This window comes from Cibotium barometz, chromosome 62 (genome assembly GCF_041138505.1).
Source record: "Cibotium barometz isolate CiBa-2024 chromosome 62, ASM4113850v1, whole genome shotgun sequence".
In the NCBI taxonomy this organism is placed as follows: domain Eukaryota; kingdom Viridiplantae; phylum Streptophyta; class Polypodiopsida; order Cyatheales; family Cibotiaceae; genus Cibotium; species Cibotium barometz.
The window spans coordinates 1,316,797-1,332,578 of NC_141107.1; the positions used below are offsets into that span (position 1 = coordinate 1,316,797).

The following is a 15,782-nucleotide window of genomic DNA, read 5'->3' on the forward strand; positions in this document are numbered from 1 at the left end:
CCAGAGTGATATGGGGATATGCAGCCTTGAGCTTACTTGAGCGGCAGTGCTTCCAGGCACATTTCCAGGAGCCCATGACGAAGGGTTGTCTTTTTGACACCCTCATCACACCAGCCTTGATGTATGGAGCAACCTTCTAGGGGCCAGATTTATCCGATGAGGAATGGCAATGAGTTGAGAGGCCCCAGGTCATGATGTTCTCCCGTATGATCCGCAGCAAACCATCAGTCCCACACCAGATTATCCAGGTAGAGTTTGTTGTAGCCGTGATGGTAGTGGATGCACTCTTCCAAACAGTCACATACCTCCATCGCATAAATCACATGGATCCCCACGAGTTCCCAAGGCTTGCCCTGGAGTCCTTGAGACAGCTATAGCACTCGAGGGCCACTCTGGAGTATGGTATGAGTTAGTTTCCACTTGGTTCTCTGAAACTGGCCTGACGGGCGGTGAAACAAACACTTGCACATAAAACACTTCAACGCCACTGAAGACCTAGAAAAGGAAAACAAACAAGGGGAGCTAGAGTGCTCCTGCAAAGAGTACACGGACACCGATTGGCCCCAAAACGCAGTGGCGCCCCTTGCGGTATTTCTTTAATTGATTATAAGAGCTTTGATTACAATAAGGCTGGGAATTCAGCCGTCACAGTAGAACTCCTGAAGCCTGCAAAGAACCTGCATCATGGCTTCTTGTCTACACGGCATCCACCAAACAAATCCAGCCATTGTTCACATCAAAACACTCCCACACATTGAGTCTGCATACAAAAGCTTTCTCCCAAGATCAGGGCTGCCACAACCATCCATAGCCTCTCACACTATGAACAACATCACACCCTGACACATCCAGTGCTTCTGCATCACAACACAGACTCCCAAACTGTCTCTCAAAAGAGAACTCGTATCACAGCACAGCATACCATACAGTCGACACACCTGTACCAACCCTCTCTACCTTCCAAGGGTACTATCCATCTCTGTCATGGATTCCCTGTCCCCTGCCCAATCAGTAGCAAGACTGTACCAAACAGGTACCTTCTGCCTGCATGTGACCTATCTCTTGGAGAAACCCAAAAACATGTTTCCTCGAGAAACCTACGACCTGTTTCCACATGAAACCCTTAGGCCTGTTTCCCTTTGAAACTTCTGTCCTGTTTCCATACAGAACCATCCATGGCACCATTCAACAACAGTGCCAACAACGGCATACATCTAGTTACCTGTTCCCTCATGAAACATCTGGCAACATAGGGATGCCCATAACTGTAGGTCTCTTTGTTCCTTTCTAGCAGGAAGAAAACAATCTGCTCCATGAGCACGCAGCCATGCGAGCTTGCCTCACTCCCATGCCAAGAAACATAACCAAGTGACCTGTACTTGCAGCCAGAAACCCAAGTACATAGCTGAATTTGCAGCCAAACAAAAACAGCCCATAAACAGTCCTCAAACTGATCTCAAAACAGTTCCGAACCCAAAGCAAAGAGAAGCTGAAAGTTCCATCAGTTGAACGCCATCGATATGATGTCTATGTTCATGAAAAACCAACCCCTCCTTTCTGCAAAAACATGGCGTCATCCAAAAAGCACACACCTGGCTGCCTGTGTGTCTAGAGAAACCAACCTATAAACTGCAGCCTGACTCTTGTGCAAAAGAGCATGAGTTTCAGCCCTCTGTGCCTACAGTCCAGCCCACCTTCTGTTCTGCAACCCAACAGTCGCTAGATAAATAGGGCACGTGTGCTACCAATCCAGCCCACCTCCTGTCCTGCAGTCGTACACCTGTACCTGCAGTCAGACAGCTGCCTGCGCCGCCTGAATCTGCAACTACAGCCGCCTGACCTGCGCCGCCTGTACCTGCAGCAGCCTGACCTGCGCAGCCTGTACATGCAGCAGTCGTACAGATCTGCACTGGCTCTTCTCTGCGCAGCCAAAAATCAGCAGCCCCATATGCAATCGACTTCTCCTCTCTTCCACGCATGAGAGCTTGCACGCCTCTCCAAAAAGCACGAGAGAGAAAGAATAGAGAGACGTGGGCCTCCAAAAGTGGAGTAGTCTCTATAAATTGCCTTGGGGTCTCTCAAGGCTTTAAAACCTTTATAACTTTAATTTTGCCCCACCAAAGGTTATAAAACCTTTTTAAATTAAAGTCTCTTTGCCCCCTTCACACTTGGGGTTGTCCACACATGGGCTTCCTTTTTAACTCCAATCTGATGCCATTCACACTGTCCACCATGTCCCCGTGCACACCCGCATACTGTCCAGAGAAAAACACAGGGTCGTGACATTCTCAGTGTATGGGCTCCGCAGGGACCGCCCACCACCTCTTCAGTACAATTTGGACTCCCCTTTTCTCCAGGCTCTCTCATGAGGACACCAACTAGGTTATCCGGTTAGATCTTCTCAGCCTCTACACCCATTGCACATGGATCACACCTTCGGCGCTCCCAACGAAGATGCACTTCTACAAAGATCACTTCTTGCTCACACTCACTAAGGATGGATTCCTCCTGCAGCTGCGCTACCTAAGTGTTCACATGTCCCATGCCATGTGGATTGCGATTGGCTAGATACAAGTTTCATCCCACCACCTCAGAGTGGAGACAAGTAGAGTTGAGCACGTCTCAGAGCCGGTGAGCTTATATGGAGACCCAGAGAGGAGAGGATCTGTCGATTATGCCACACAGAGGTTGAGATAGAGCAGCATTACATATGCTGCTGCCCAGTTACTATGAGATTCACAGGAAGTTTTAGTGTCTGTTTCATGAGGGATTTGGTCCACTGTCCTGGATCATTGACTTCCCAGACCAACGTTGCCTAGGGTTCTTCCTGCTTGAGCTCCACAGACACAAGGACACTTTCTTGAGAGAGCTTCGGCCCCAACCACCCCAACCCCTCCCTCGCCAGCCAACCATCACCAGTTTCTCCTGAACCCAAGAATCGAGCGACCTTTCCACGTGACGTAGCAGCTGAGGGAGACCTCTTGGCCATACTCATCAGCCCCATGCTTCCTATTTTGGAGAGTGGTATCCGATCTATTGGGGGCTGATGCTCCTCTCATATTCCATGTTCTTGGTATTCCATGATGAGTTTCACCCCGGTGAAATAGCTATGTTTTGTTTCTATTTTATTTTCCATTCCATGATGAGATATGCCATGGACATTATTGTATCACTTTGGTCTCATAAGCCCATTGGGTCTTTAGTAGACACTTTATATATCATTCTTTCTTTCTCACTTAGAGAGTCGAGACCTCGTGGGAGACATCCACCCCGGCCCCAGGCAACCATCAGTCAATTCTTCCGAACCCACGAGAGGACGCCAAACCAGCCATGGATGACATACCCAAAGCCCCAATGAGCCACATTCTCGAGTGCCTGACCACCCACCAAACCCCACTCTAGTGTTACTCTAGATCGGGCCACAGCACTACAACGACCCCGACATTCCAGACTCCCTGGACCTCACCAACAACACAGAAATCAGCCCCAGCTTGAGGAGATCTTGGAGAGGCGCAAAGCCACCTTCCCATGCCCAATGGATCTGTAGAGATTTCTACACGCTACCCCCATGCTTGATATCCTTGATGGCCCCCTCCTCCTACCGGGGGCTTAGCTCCATAGGCTGTATGATGATGATGATCCCATTTCGTATCATATGGCTCGGATTTGACATTCCCAGCTCATAGCTCTAGTCTTTATTTTCTTTTGTACATGCCCCTTATGGGGGGCAAAACAGGGTTTTCCCACAGTTTAGAGCCTTTCCGGTTGGCTGACATCTTTGCACGAGGCAGAATTTACACGAGAATTCGTGTACAGGATAGATGCCATTTATGCTCTCAGATGGCCTTCTCACTCCAAGATGGCCTTTCTAAAGGGTGGATGAAAGGGTTCTTTTTCCTTCTACCATAGCTCAAAGTTGATTGCTTAATAGGGAAGCAAAAGCAAGAGCTTTCAGATCTCTAGATCACTCAGACAGGGCTTCGCCAAGGCAGTTGTAGCCCAGCGGTTAGGTGCACTTACTCAAGCCCGAGAGGCCCTGCTTTCAAGTCCCAGCTAGTGCTGCCCCTGATGGCACCCCACAAGGCTTGAGCACCCACAGAAAAATTGCCTTCGGGTGGGACTCGCCTTCTGTTGGGTGGGCACACATGAAGAACCTACAGGCAGAGAAAAAATTTACTACTGGAAGGATCTACCACCCGGAAAAAAAAAAGACGGGGCTTCTCCCTTTCACCTTTCTAATATCTATTAGTGATGGAGGATATGGACACAGAGTTTTCAGATGACAGTACAGCTTTTTTTAATGCAAAGGGATTGAAACAAAAAAATTGCAAACTGAAAATATTCTCATTGGCTCCAAGGCTGCAGTTGATTTGAATTCACCCAACCAAGTAAATCTATCTTGATCAGAAGTGTCTTAAGAACAAAAGCGTATCTGTAAACTTATATGAACAAGCCAGAGAAGGAAAAAGTAGATTTTCATTTACATAGAAACAAATATAGATTGTAATTGAATGGACAGAACAGGCTTCTGATTGTTTTACCTCACGAAGAAGAGACTCTTTTATTTGCCTCCAGCCTTCCCTTGTGAACCATCTGTTATATGCAATAAAAAAATTCCAACACATTAGCATGTTTCTTCTGAATTGTAGCCTATGAAGTCCAGTTTGAATTCAACATATCAGAGCTGTAATAAGTTGCACCCAATTAATAGGCCAGATGATTCTTTTACACATTTTACAGCCAAGACATACCTTCACACTCCACGCATACGCACACAAAACCCCTGCCTTGCCCTCCTGCTAACCATCGCATGGAAAGCACCTGGTTGCCCTAAAAATGACCAGCATGATAATAGGAGATACAGGCTGCTTTTGGGGACTTCTGAGATTGATGCAAATGCGAGAGCAGGGCCGAGAGCTGGTCAATCTCTTCCACAAGCACTCCAGGGGTTGGGCGATTGCATCTAGGCACCAGGATTGGTCGAATTCTTTGGAGTGTCAAGTAGGCATACACAACTGTGTTTGAGGGCTCTTCAGGGCTGATCGCATGCACACAAGCTGGTACATCCCTGTCCGTACAATGCTGTACAGCATCCAGCAGGCTGTGCGCATGTGCAGAGAGCCGTACAGGCCCGTACAAGTCCTGTAACAGTAGAGCACGCCGTTCAGTTCCATACAGGTAGCACACGGGGATGGTTAGGGCTGCTCATTGAGGATTATCTTGAAACCGGCCTCTGGTAGGAACCAAAGTGCGGTAGACTAGCAGTCACCCTTCCACTTGTAGTCCAGATATAAAAACAAATTTAATTGGAGCTAGAGTGCCCCAAATCTGAAATGAGAACGACACGCCCCTTTCGGTATTGCTTTATTCAAATTCAAAAAGATGTAAAGCTGAGTACAACAAAACCAGCCAGGGGATTACACCTGTATGTCCAATTTGGCAGCCCACAATACCTCTTAGCACAGAGGATTCACACACACAGATCTGTGTCCCACCAAAGCAACACTCTGTGTTTCCCTCTGATCAGCCAAGATCATTCAGAGCAGGGCAACCTTGAGCACACATCTGGCATATCCCATGTACATGGTTCCACAACCCAGCACAAACATACATCCACTGTCCAATCTCTTTTTCCACCCTTTCAATCTGCCATACCCCTCCTCTCACAAGGGGCCAGATAGCACAACTCTGCAGAGCAGACATAAGCCAATGGAAAGAAAGATAGATGGACAAGTTCAGAGCTTACCAAATCAGCACGTGGATCTACACTCGGGAAGCAGTTCGTACCAGTCTGTACTTGACAACGACTGTCTGTACTCTTCCCCCTGCAACCACCTAACTGTTTGCACCAAATAAACTCTGATGAAGTCTTACATGCAGTTGGAGATTCAACGCCTAACTGTTCAGGACTGAACAGTGCTGTTTCCGCCTGTACCTATCCGTACAGGTCAGTCGTACTTGATTGTACCTGTCCGTACCTGACTGTACGGACTGTACTTGCAGTAACCAGAATATGCCCGCCTGCTGTCTGGATGTTGGACGCCTGCGCCGAGCCACACAAAAGCTGAAGTGACAAGTGTGAGGCCACTTGTCTCACTTTGATCCATTTTCTAACAAGTGTCAGGCCACTTGTCTCTTTTTGGTCCACTTTCTTGCCACATGTCCCAATCTAAGAGATGGGTCCTTCCATAAACTTTATCTCTAAAACTATCCCAACTAGTAGACATTCTGTCATAGGCACTTTGCCAACTCTTGTTATCTGCTCAATTCCAGATGTAATGACGCGAACATAATTTCCATCGGAGTCGGGCCAAAAATAGCAACTCTCCTAAATTTTAGAAGTGTGGTCCTTTGTATTCTAGGATAATCCCCCATTTCCAAAGCTTGTACTTTCCAAATATTTAGACGCCTCGAGTCCACTAGATCCCTTTCATACTGGGAAATGTTTTGGTTGGTGACAATATTCCTTCCTAAGACTTGGAAAGCAGATTGTCATGGGAAAGCGTGAGACACCAGCCAAAGGGTCGGATGTCGGGTTGAAGCTGTGCTGCCACCTCAAAGGCCTAGGCCGTATGCAGTGCAACTGGGCTCAGCTGCATGACTATTTGAAGTTGTAGGCGAATCAAACTCAACCTGATAGTAGCCACAACCCCAAGGGATGAATATGAGTGATCTTTCTAGGCGCGCCAAGAAGGTTTGCCTGCAACAGATCCTTGAACTCTCCTTGCACCAAGCAGCCACCCACAATCTTGACCAAGGTGGAGGCCTCCAAAAAAGCGATTGTCGAAAAGCAAGGAGCTGGAGGTCAGCTTCTAAAAAAGATCAGCAAGGGACGGCGGCCTTGGTCGGGGATGAGAGAACAGCTGCCATGGAGTCCTCGTGGGGGTTAGAGACCAAAAGTTGCCGAATCTTGCCACAAAAAAAATTGCCCGAAAGTTGAATGCACCTGATGGGGAAGAGGGTAAGGAGGGGGGGGGAGTGAGCAGGAGCGCGGAAAGGAATGGGGGGATAAGGCGGCGAGGAGATGGCTCAAAGCCTGGTGGGTTGTGCAGGGAGGTGAGGATAACCGGTAGTGAGGAAAGAAAGCAAGGCAAGGTGGGGGCTGAGGCAGATAAATGCAGCAAAGTCGGGGATTGAGCTGCCCGCCGGGGGGGGGGGGGGGGGGGGGGGGGGGGGGGGGGGGGGGCGGGGGGGGGTGGGGGGTGTGGGTGTGCGGGGATGTGCTGGGGTGAGGGAGGGACATTAGAGAAAACGATGAGGGAGGGGGCGCCGGAGAGTCAAAGGTGAGGGGGCAATAGGAGGAGCCAACACGACGAGGGAGGGGGAGGCGGAAGGGGGGCGAAGGCAAGGGAGGGAAAAGGGGGGGGGGTGCGCACAGGCACAAGGGGGAGCATTGGAGCGAGGCAAAGGAAAGAGGGGCTGCACACAAGAGCTGGGAGGCACAAAGGCGATGGCAGATCAAGTGCAGGCACGCAGGGGGGAGCTCCAACGTCAATCTGCATTCATAAACTCTTTTGTTTACCCTAACCCCTTATGCCAGTGCTTGAGTTGACAAAGCTCTTCATACAATGTGCTTTGTCATCTAACATGGTACGTACCTCTCGTTAGAAGAAAGCAATTAAACCAATCAGTTGCATAGGGCATGAGTGGGAGGTACCCAGTTATGAGTCCTTGCATACCAAAGAGCTGATAAGGGAGACATTGCATGTGAAGCAAGAGATGGAGCCTTTGAAGGCCACATGGGTGAAGTATGGTTGCACTCTTTTGTGTGACAGGTGGATAGAGGCCTGGGCAGCACAGGCTCTCAAGAACATGGTGCCCTTGCATGAAGACACAAGAATGTCATAAACATTCCTTTGCTGCACAACTGCGCGCTGCCCGTGGTGCTGCACTCGGTTCCCTGCGTGTGCTATGTTGTTGCGCACCTTCGGCCTCGTGCGCAACATGCTCTGCCTTCTGCTGTGGGGCCTGTGCCCTGGGGCTTGGACAGCCCCTTGCCTGGGCTGGGTTGGCCGCTTTGGGTAGACTCCCTAATGGCCGCCCTTGCCTTGGTTATTCAGGCCACACATGGCTGGTCCCAGGGTTGGCTATGTGCTGGCCTCACACCACCGTAACCCTAGTGCTAACCTGCTTCCCTCGGCGATGCACCATGGCTGTCCCACTGCCCACCTTCTTGTGTGCATATCAGCCCTGCTTCTCCCTCTGCTACACCATGGCTAAGGAGTCTGGGGTGAGTCCGGAAGACTACGGTTGGGTGGTGAGTCGCTATCCACAAACCATTGGGTCATGCAATGCATACAGTGTCATGTCTATGAAAGCTTGTTAGGGTTTCGTTTCTAAGTCAGTTGACCCTTGAGCGTGGTCTGTGGAGACTCGTAGGCACCATCCTCACAAGATCTTGGGCTTGTTTCATTCTTGCAACCCCGCTTCTCCAAAACGGAGTTGGGATACTCTTTGAGTTTCTTGGGAAGGTTCTCGTATGTTCGAGGAGATGTGGCTTCCATTCGCATGTGTGTGATGTTACATCACTCTAGACCGTCCACCCCAGAGAGTGGCGTGATGATCTTCTCCTTCCCACAGAGTGCAGCAATGGGAACGGATTGGAGCACGGAGTCAATGTCCGCTACTATTCAGGGGCACACAATAGAGCTATCGCACCATTTGCATGACCTACGTATCACTGATGCGCTTACCCACCTCTCGCCTCTGGCTCGGATGGAGTTGGGTGGCTCGGGTCACAAAGATCAGGAAGGGGAAATGGTGTCCTCCAACCTGGAGGTGCTGCTTTTTGCGTTTCTTCATGTTTCAGTGGGGGCAGTTCCCTTCCCCCCTCCTAGAGATACTTGCATTGTGACAGGTGGAGTCTAGAGTATGCATACTCTAGGACTCGAACAGAGTGGCTCCACATGGAGGGCAAGATTCGTGCCCATTTGGCGTGGCTTCGGCCCAAGACCAATAGTGACTACTCTCCATCAAAACCCACGCCCAAGACTCTTCGAGTGGAGGGCAGTTCCGAGAGTTCCGCCTCCCACAGATCTTAGTTATGCGGATTGTCTCATGGAGCATCCAAGGTTTGGGGGTCCACAATGCTTTTAGAGGCATGATGTCCTTAGAGAGGAGTTGCACAGAGCAACATTTGGTGAATCCATTGACATTCTCTTCATTCGAGAGCACCATCTTCCAAAGGCACATACCCGCCGCTTGTGGAAAGATCCTACAGGGCAAGAGTCACACTTTCTGGTCCCATTCTTTTGGCCCCTCTCGAACAAAGAGTGGAGTATGCATTTCCATCAGTAAGAATCTATTGCTGGTAGTGGTTGACTCAGGCATCATTGTCACTGGACGAGCTCAGTGGGTGACCATCAGGATTGGAGAGGACTGTGTGGGCTTCCTGAATGTATGTGCGTCGAACGCCACAGCAAGTAGGGCCACCTTCTAGAGTACAGTTCTTCAGTCCCGGCCACATGCGGATTTATGGTGTATGGGTGGGGATTTCATCATGCTAGAGTCGGCCGAGGACAAACTTAGAGGTGGCACGGCCACAATTTTCTGGTACAAAGTACTCGGCTTGGGAGGAGCTGATTTTGGCTCTTAGGGGACACGACACTCGGCATCTTCCAGGGTTTGGGCAGCCCTGGGAGTCTCTCTTTCTCCAGGAAGTCCCATAAGCAAATGTATTGTCAGCCTCAGTACCTTCGGGTGAATACAAAGATGTCACCAAGCGACTCCTGAATGACAACTGAGCCTGTCTGTAACAAGGGAGCGGGGGTGCTACCCCCCTCTTGAGCATCAGGCAATGCTCCAGACCTATGCTCTGCTGAACCTGAATGAGCCGTAACAAGAGTCGACTCTAACTCAAAGGCATCAAGATAAAGCTGCAAATCCTGAGGTGAATCTGCTAAGTCACCCTCCTCCATCCATTTCGCATCCATCAGTGAACCTCCTCCATCCACTTCGCATCCATCAGTGAGAACAGCTCTTGAACTTCACAGGATAGCGACGGGAAACTTTACCTTGTACCTCTCTTTCCTTATGCGCCAGTATCTACTCGGGAATAAGAACCTCGTCAAGTTCCTCGCTTCCGTCTGAGCCTCATCTGATACATCCTCAGGCACCCCAAAACCTGCTTGCACTCCACCCAAGTGGTAAGCACAAGTCCTCGATGAAGCATAGTAGATCACCACTGCTAAACATAGAAGGAAACTGTCTTCCGAACCCATGAAGCCTCTATGAAGATACAACCGGTGACAAACTGTCGAATGTTTTGCACCATAAGACTTCAACTGCTTCTTGTTCCTGGCCGACTACTTCTTGTCCTTGGTGTCTTTTCTCCTGAGCTTCATCTTCAGCTCTTGCTCTTCACCTCATATAGGCAAAGACACACAATCCTGCACTGCTTCCTGCACTTCCTTTTCACTTTCCACATGTTGAAGCTTTTGATGTGACAACCACGGGCTCGCCTCTTTGAGAAAGTCAACGATGTGTCCCGGCAACGGAACCTTGAAACGGGCCTGACGCGCGGTGAAACAAATACTCGCACATAAAACACTTCAACACCATTGAGGACCTAGAAAAAGGAAAACAAAGAGGGGGAGCTAGAGTGCTCCTGCAAAGAGTACACGGACACCGATTGGCCCCAAAACGCAGTGGCGTCCCTTCCGGTATTTCTTTAATTGATTATAAGAGCTTTGATTACAATAAGGCTGGGAACTCAGCCGTCACAGTAGAACCCCTCAAGCCTGCAAGGGACCTGCATCATGGCTTCTTGTCCACTCGGCATCCACAAACAAGTCCAGCCATTGTTCACATCGAAAGACTCTCTCACATTGAGTCTGCATACAGAAGCTTTCTCCCATCATCAGGGCTGCCACAACCATCCATAGCCTCTCACACTATGAACAGCATCACACCCTGATACATGCAGTGCTCCTACATCACAACACAGACTCCCAGACTGTCTCTCAAAAGAGAACTCGCATCACAGCACAACATACCATACAATCGACACACCTTTACCAACCTTCTCTACCTTCCAAGCGTACTATCCATCTCTGTCATGGATTTCATGTTCCCTGTCCAATCAGTAGCAAGGCTGTACCAAACATGTGTCCATTCCTGTACCTTCTGCCTGCATGTGACCTATCTCCTGGAGAAACCCAAAAACATGTTTCCTCGAGAAACCTACGACCTGTTTCCACATGAAACCCTTAGGCCTGATTCCTTTTGAAACTTATGTCCTGTTTCCATACAGAACCATTCATAGCACCATTCAACAACAGTGCCAACAACAGCATACATCTAGTTACCTGTTCCCTCATGAAACATCTGGCAACATAGAGATGCCCATAACTGTAGGCCCCTCTGTTCCTTTCTAGCAGGAAGAAAACAATCTGATCCATGAGCACGCAGCCATGCGAGCTTGCATCACTCCCATGCCAAGAAACACTACCTGGTGACCTTGTACTTGCAGCCAAAAACCCAAGCCCATAGCTGAATTTGCAGCCAAACAAAAACAGCCCATAAACAGTCCTCGAACTGATCTCAAAACAATCCCGAACCCAGAGCAAAGAAAAGCTGAAAGTTCCATCAGTTGAACGCCATGGACATGATGTCTATGTCCATGATAAACCAACCCCTGTCCGCCTTTATGTCCAGAGAAACCAGCCCCCTGTCTTCTCCAGAAACACGCCGTCCTCCAAAAAGCACACACATGGCCTAGCTTTTTATGCGCCGCCTAAACCCTGGTGATGCGCCGCCTACAACAGTACAAAACTGAACTAAACTGGCCTGCCTGTACCTGCTGGACAGAACTGTCCTGGTCCGCCTACCTGTACCCGACTGTACCAGCTAACAACACAGCAGCAGCCACCTGAACCAACGCCGCCTGTACCTGCAGCCACAGTACACTGTACCTGCTGTTCGTACAGTGCTGTACGGCCTGGCTGTACGGCCTGATCTTCAACAACTCACAGCAGCCACACCTTCTCGAGCAGTCGACTTGTACCTGCAGCAGCCATACACTGTACCTGCAACAGTCGTACACTGTACCTGCAGCAGTCGTACAGATCTGCACTGGCTCTTCTGCGCGCAGCCAAAAACTAGCAGCCCCATATGCAGTCGACTTCTCCTCTCTTCCACGCATGAGAACTAGCACGCTTCCCAAAAAGCTAGAGACAGGGAGAACAGAGTCGTGGGCCTCCAAAAGTGGAGTAGCCTCTAAAAATTGCTTAGGGACCTCCCAAGGTTTTAAAACCTTTAAAACTTTAATTTATTTTTTTTGGCCCACCAAAGGTTATAAAACCTTTTTAAATTAAAGTATCTTTGCCCCCTTAACACTTGGGGTTGTCCACACATGGGTTTACTTTTTGACTCCAACCTGATGCCATTCACACTGTCCACCATGTCCCCGTGCACACCTGCATACTGTCCAGAGAAAAACACAGGGTCGTTACATACCCCCCTCTTGAAAAATGGCAAGCGTCCTCGATTGCACTCAATGGCACAGTAAGGCATCTTATGAGCAAAGACGCCCCATATGGCAAAAACAATGGCCCTCCAATGCATCTGGGTGATGAAATAATCATCCTGGCACAATAAGCCACACTGTCACACCAAAGTGACAAACACCTCTTGCTTGTTCCTGCAGAACCTACAGCAAAAGTCTAAAACCAAATGGAAACACGTTAACTCTGTTAGCCAAAAACAAAACCATGCATCATTCTACATATGGCAAACATATGCATGACACACATATGCATTCGCAAACAATATGCTCCTCAAAATGCTCTACCTACTCCAAAGTAACAGTCTAAGGGCTGCTCGCAAGCCTTACGCCAATGGGCATCCCGCAGGACTCACGACTGATGGTACAACATGAGCATATGAAAGCACTCAATGCATCCAAACACTGCATCCACTAAGTACTTTCCCACATATGTCTCATGGCCATCCCACAGGAGTCACACCCAGTGGTTCATCCATGAACATAATAAAGCACTTGATGTATCATACGAATATACATGCAGCACACGACACAATGCAGAGTATTTCCCAATGTATTCTCAATGGTACCAAGATCCAATGGCACCAGAATACAAAAATACCTCTACCTCAACAAGTGTATGCATACATGCACAAATAGGGTTCAATCCATATATGAACCAAACCAAACCAACTCTAGGACTGCTCGCAAGACTTATGCCCTCCACAGAGTTATCCATAGTTGCAGTTATAGTTCAAGGTGCAGCCGACTGTGAACCATACTCAACCATCATCTCATGTGTCTAGAACACAAGATCATAGAAGTCCCATAAGCAGATGTACTGTCAGCCTCAGTACCTTCGGGTGAATACAAAGATGTCACCAAGCGACTCCTAGATGACAACTGAGCCAATCTGTAACAAGGGAGCGGAGGTGCTACTCCGCTCTTGAGCATCAGGCAATGCTCCAGACCTATGCTCTGCTGAACCTGAATGAGCCGTAACAAGAGTCGACTCTAACTCAAAGGCATCAAGATAAAGCTGCAAATCCTGAGGTGAATCTGCTAAGTCACCCTCCTCCATCCATTTCGCATCCATCAGTGAACCTCCTCCATCCACTTCGCATCCATCAATGAGAACAACTCCTGAACTTCACAGGATAGCGACGGGAAACTTTACCTTGTACCTTTCCTTCCTTATGTGCCAGTATCTGCTCGAGAATAAGAACCTCGTCAAGTTCCTCGCTTCCGTATGAGCCTCATCTGATACATCCTCACGCACCCCAAAACCTGCTTGCACTCCACCCAAGTGGTAAGCACAAGTCCTCGATAAAGCATAGTAGATCACCACTGCTAAACATAGAAAGAAACTGTCTTCCGAACCCATGAAGCCTCTATGAAGATACAACCGGTGACAAACTGTCGAATGTTTTGCACCATAAGACTTCAACTGCTTCTTGTTCCTGGCCGACTACTTCTTGTCCTTGGTGTCTTTTCTCCTGAGCTTCATCTTCAGCTCTTGCTCTTCACCTCATATAGGCAAAGTCACAATCCTGCACTTCCTTTTCACTTTCCACATGTTGAAGCTTTTGATGTGACAACCACGGGCTCGCCTCCTTGAGAAAGTCGACGATGTGTCCCGGCAACGGAACCTTCAAACCGGCCTGACGGACGATGAAACAAACACTCCCACATAAAACACTTCAACACCATTGAGGACCTAGAAAAAGGAAAACAAACAGGGAGAGCTAGAGTGCTCCTGCAAAGAGTACACGGACACCCATTGGCCACAAAACGCAGTGGCATCCCTTTCGGTATTTCTTTAAGTGATTATAAGAGCTTTGATTACAATAAGGCTGGGAACTCAGCCGTCACAGTAGAACCCCTGAAGCCTGCAAGGGACCTGCATCATGGCTTCTTGTCCACTCGGCATCCACAAACAAGTCCAGCCATTGGTCACATCGAAAGACTCTCTCACATTGAGTCTGCATACAGAAGCTTTCTCCCATGATCAGGGCTGCCACAACCATCCATAGCCTCTCACACTATGAACAGCATCACACCCTGATACATCCAGTGCTCCTGCATCACAACACAGACTCCCAAACTGTCTCTCAAAAGAGAACTCGCATCACAGCACAGCATACCATACAGTCGACACACCTATACCAACCTTCTCTACCTTCCAAGGGTACTATCCATCTCTGTCATGGATTTCATGTTCCCTGTCCAATCAGTAGCAAGGCTGTACCAAACATGTGTCCATTCCTGTACCTTCTGCCTGCATGTGACCTATCTCCTGGAGAAACCCAAAAACATGTTTCCTCGAGAAACCTACGACCTGTTTCCACATGAAAACCTTAGGCCTGTTTCCTTTTGAAACTTCTGTCCTGTTTCCATACAGAACCATTCATAGCACCATTGAACAACAGTGCCAACAACAGCATACATCTAGTTACCTGTTCCCTCATGAAACATCTCGCAACATAGAGATGCCCATAACTGTAGGCCCCTCTGTTCCTTTCTAGCAGGAAGAAAACAATCTGCTCCATGAGCACGCAGCCATGCGAGCTTGCATCACTCCCATGCCAAGAAACACTACCTTGTGACCTTGTACTTGCAGCCAAAAACCCAAGCACATAGCTGAATTTGCAGCCAAACAAAAACAGCCCATAAACAGTCCTCGAACAGATCTCAAAACAATCCCGAACCCAAAGCAAAGAAAAGCTGAAAGTTCCATCAGTTGAACGCCATCGACATGATGTCTATGTTCATGATAAACCAGCCCCTGTCCGCCTTTATGTCCAGAGAAACCAGCCCCCTGTCTTCTGCAAAAACCCAAGCACATAGCTGAATTTCCAGCCAAACAAAAACAGCCCATAAACAGTCCTCGAACTGATCTCAAAACAATCCCGAACCCAAAGCAAAGAAAAGCTGAAAGTTCCTTTAGTTGAACGCCATCGACATGATGTCTATGTTCATGATAAACCAGCCATTGTCCGCCTTTATGTCCAGAGAAACCAGCCCCCTGTCTTCTGCAAAAACACGCCGTCCTCCAAAAAGCACACACATGGCCTAGCTTTTTATGCGCTGCCTAAACCCTGGTGATGCGCTACCTGTAATAACAGTACAAAACTGAACTGAACTGGCCCGCTTGTCCCTGCTGGACAGAACTGTCCTCGTCCGCCTGCATGTACCCGACTGTACCAGCTAACAACAGAGCAGCAGCCACCTGAACCAGCGCCGCCTGTACCTGCAGCCACCGTAAACTGTACCTACTGTCCGTACAGTGTTGTACGGCCTG

General features: G+C 48.8%; 1 protein-coding gene across 3 annotated transcripts in view; it reads right to left on the reverse strand.

The window, feature by feature from the left end:
- The window catches only part of LOC147604002 (Mitochondrial inner membrane translocase complex, subunit Tim44-related protein), a 115,293-nt gene that overhangs the window by 25,678 nt on the left and 73,833 nt on the right, over positions 1-15,782 (reverse strand). For all 3 annotated transcript variants that reach the window (XM_086795202.1, XM_086795203.1, XM_086795201.1), the window contains one exon: positions 4,542-4,593. In XM_086795202.1, the coding sequence (XP_086651328.1) occupies positions 4,542-4,593 (52 nt within the window). The remainder of the gene's footprint in view (positions 1-4,541; positions 4,594-15,782) is intronic.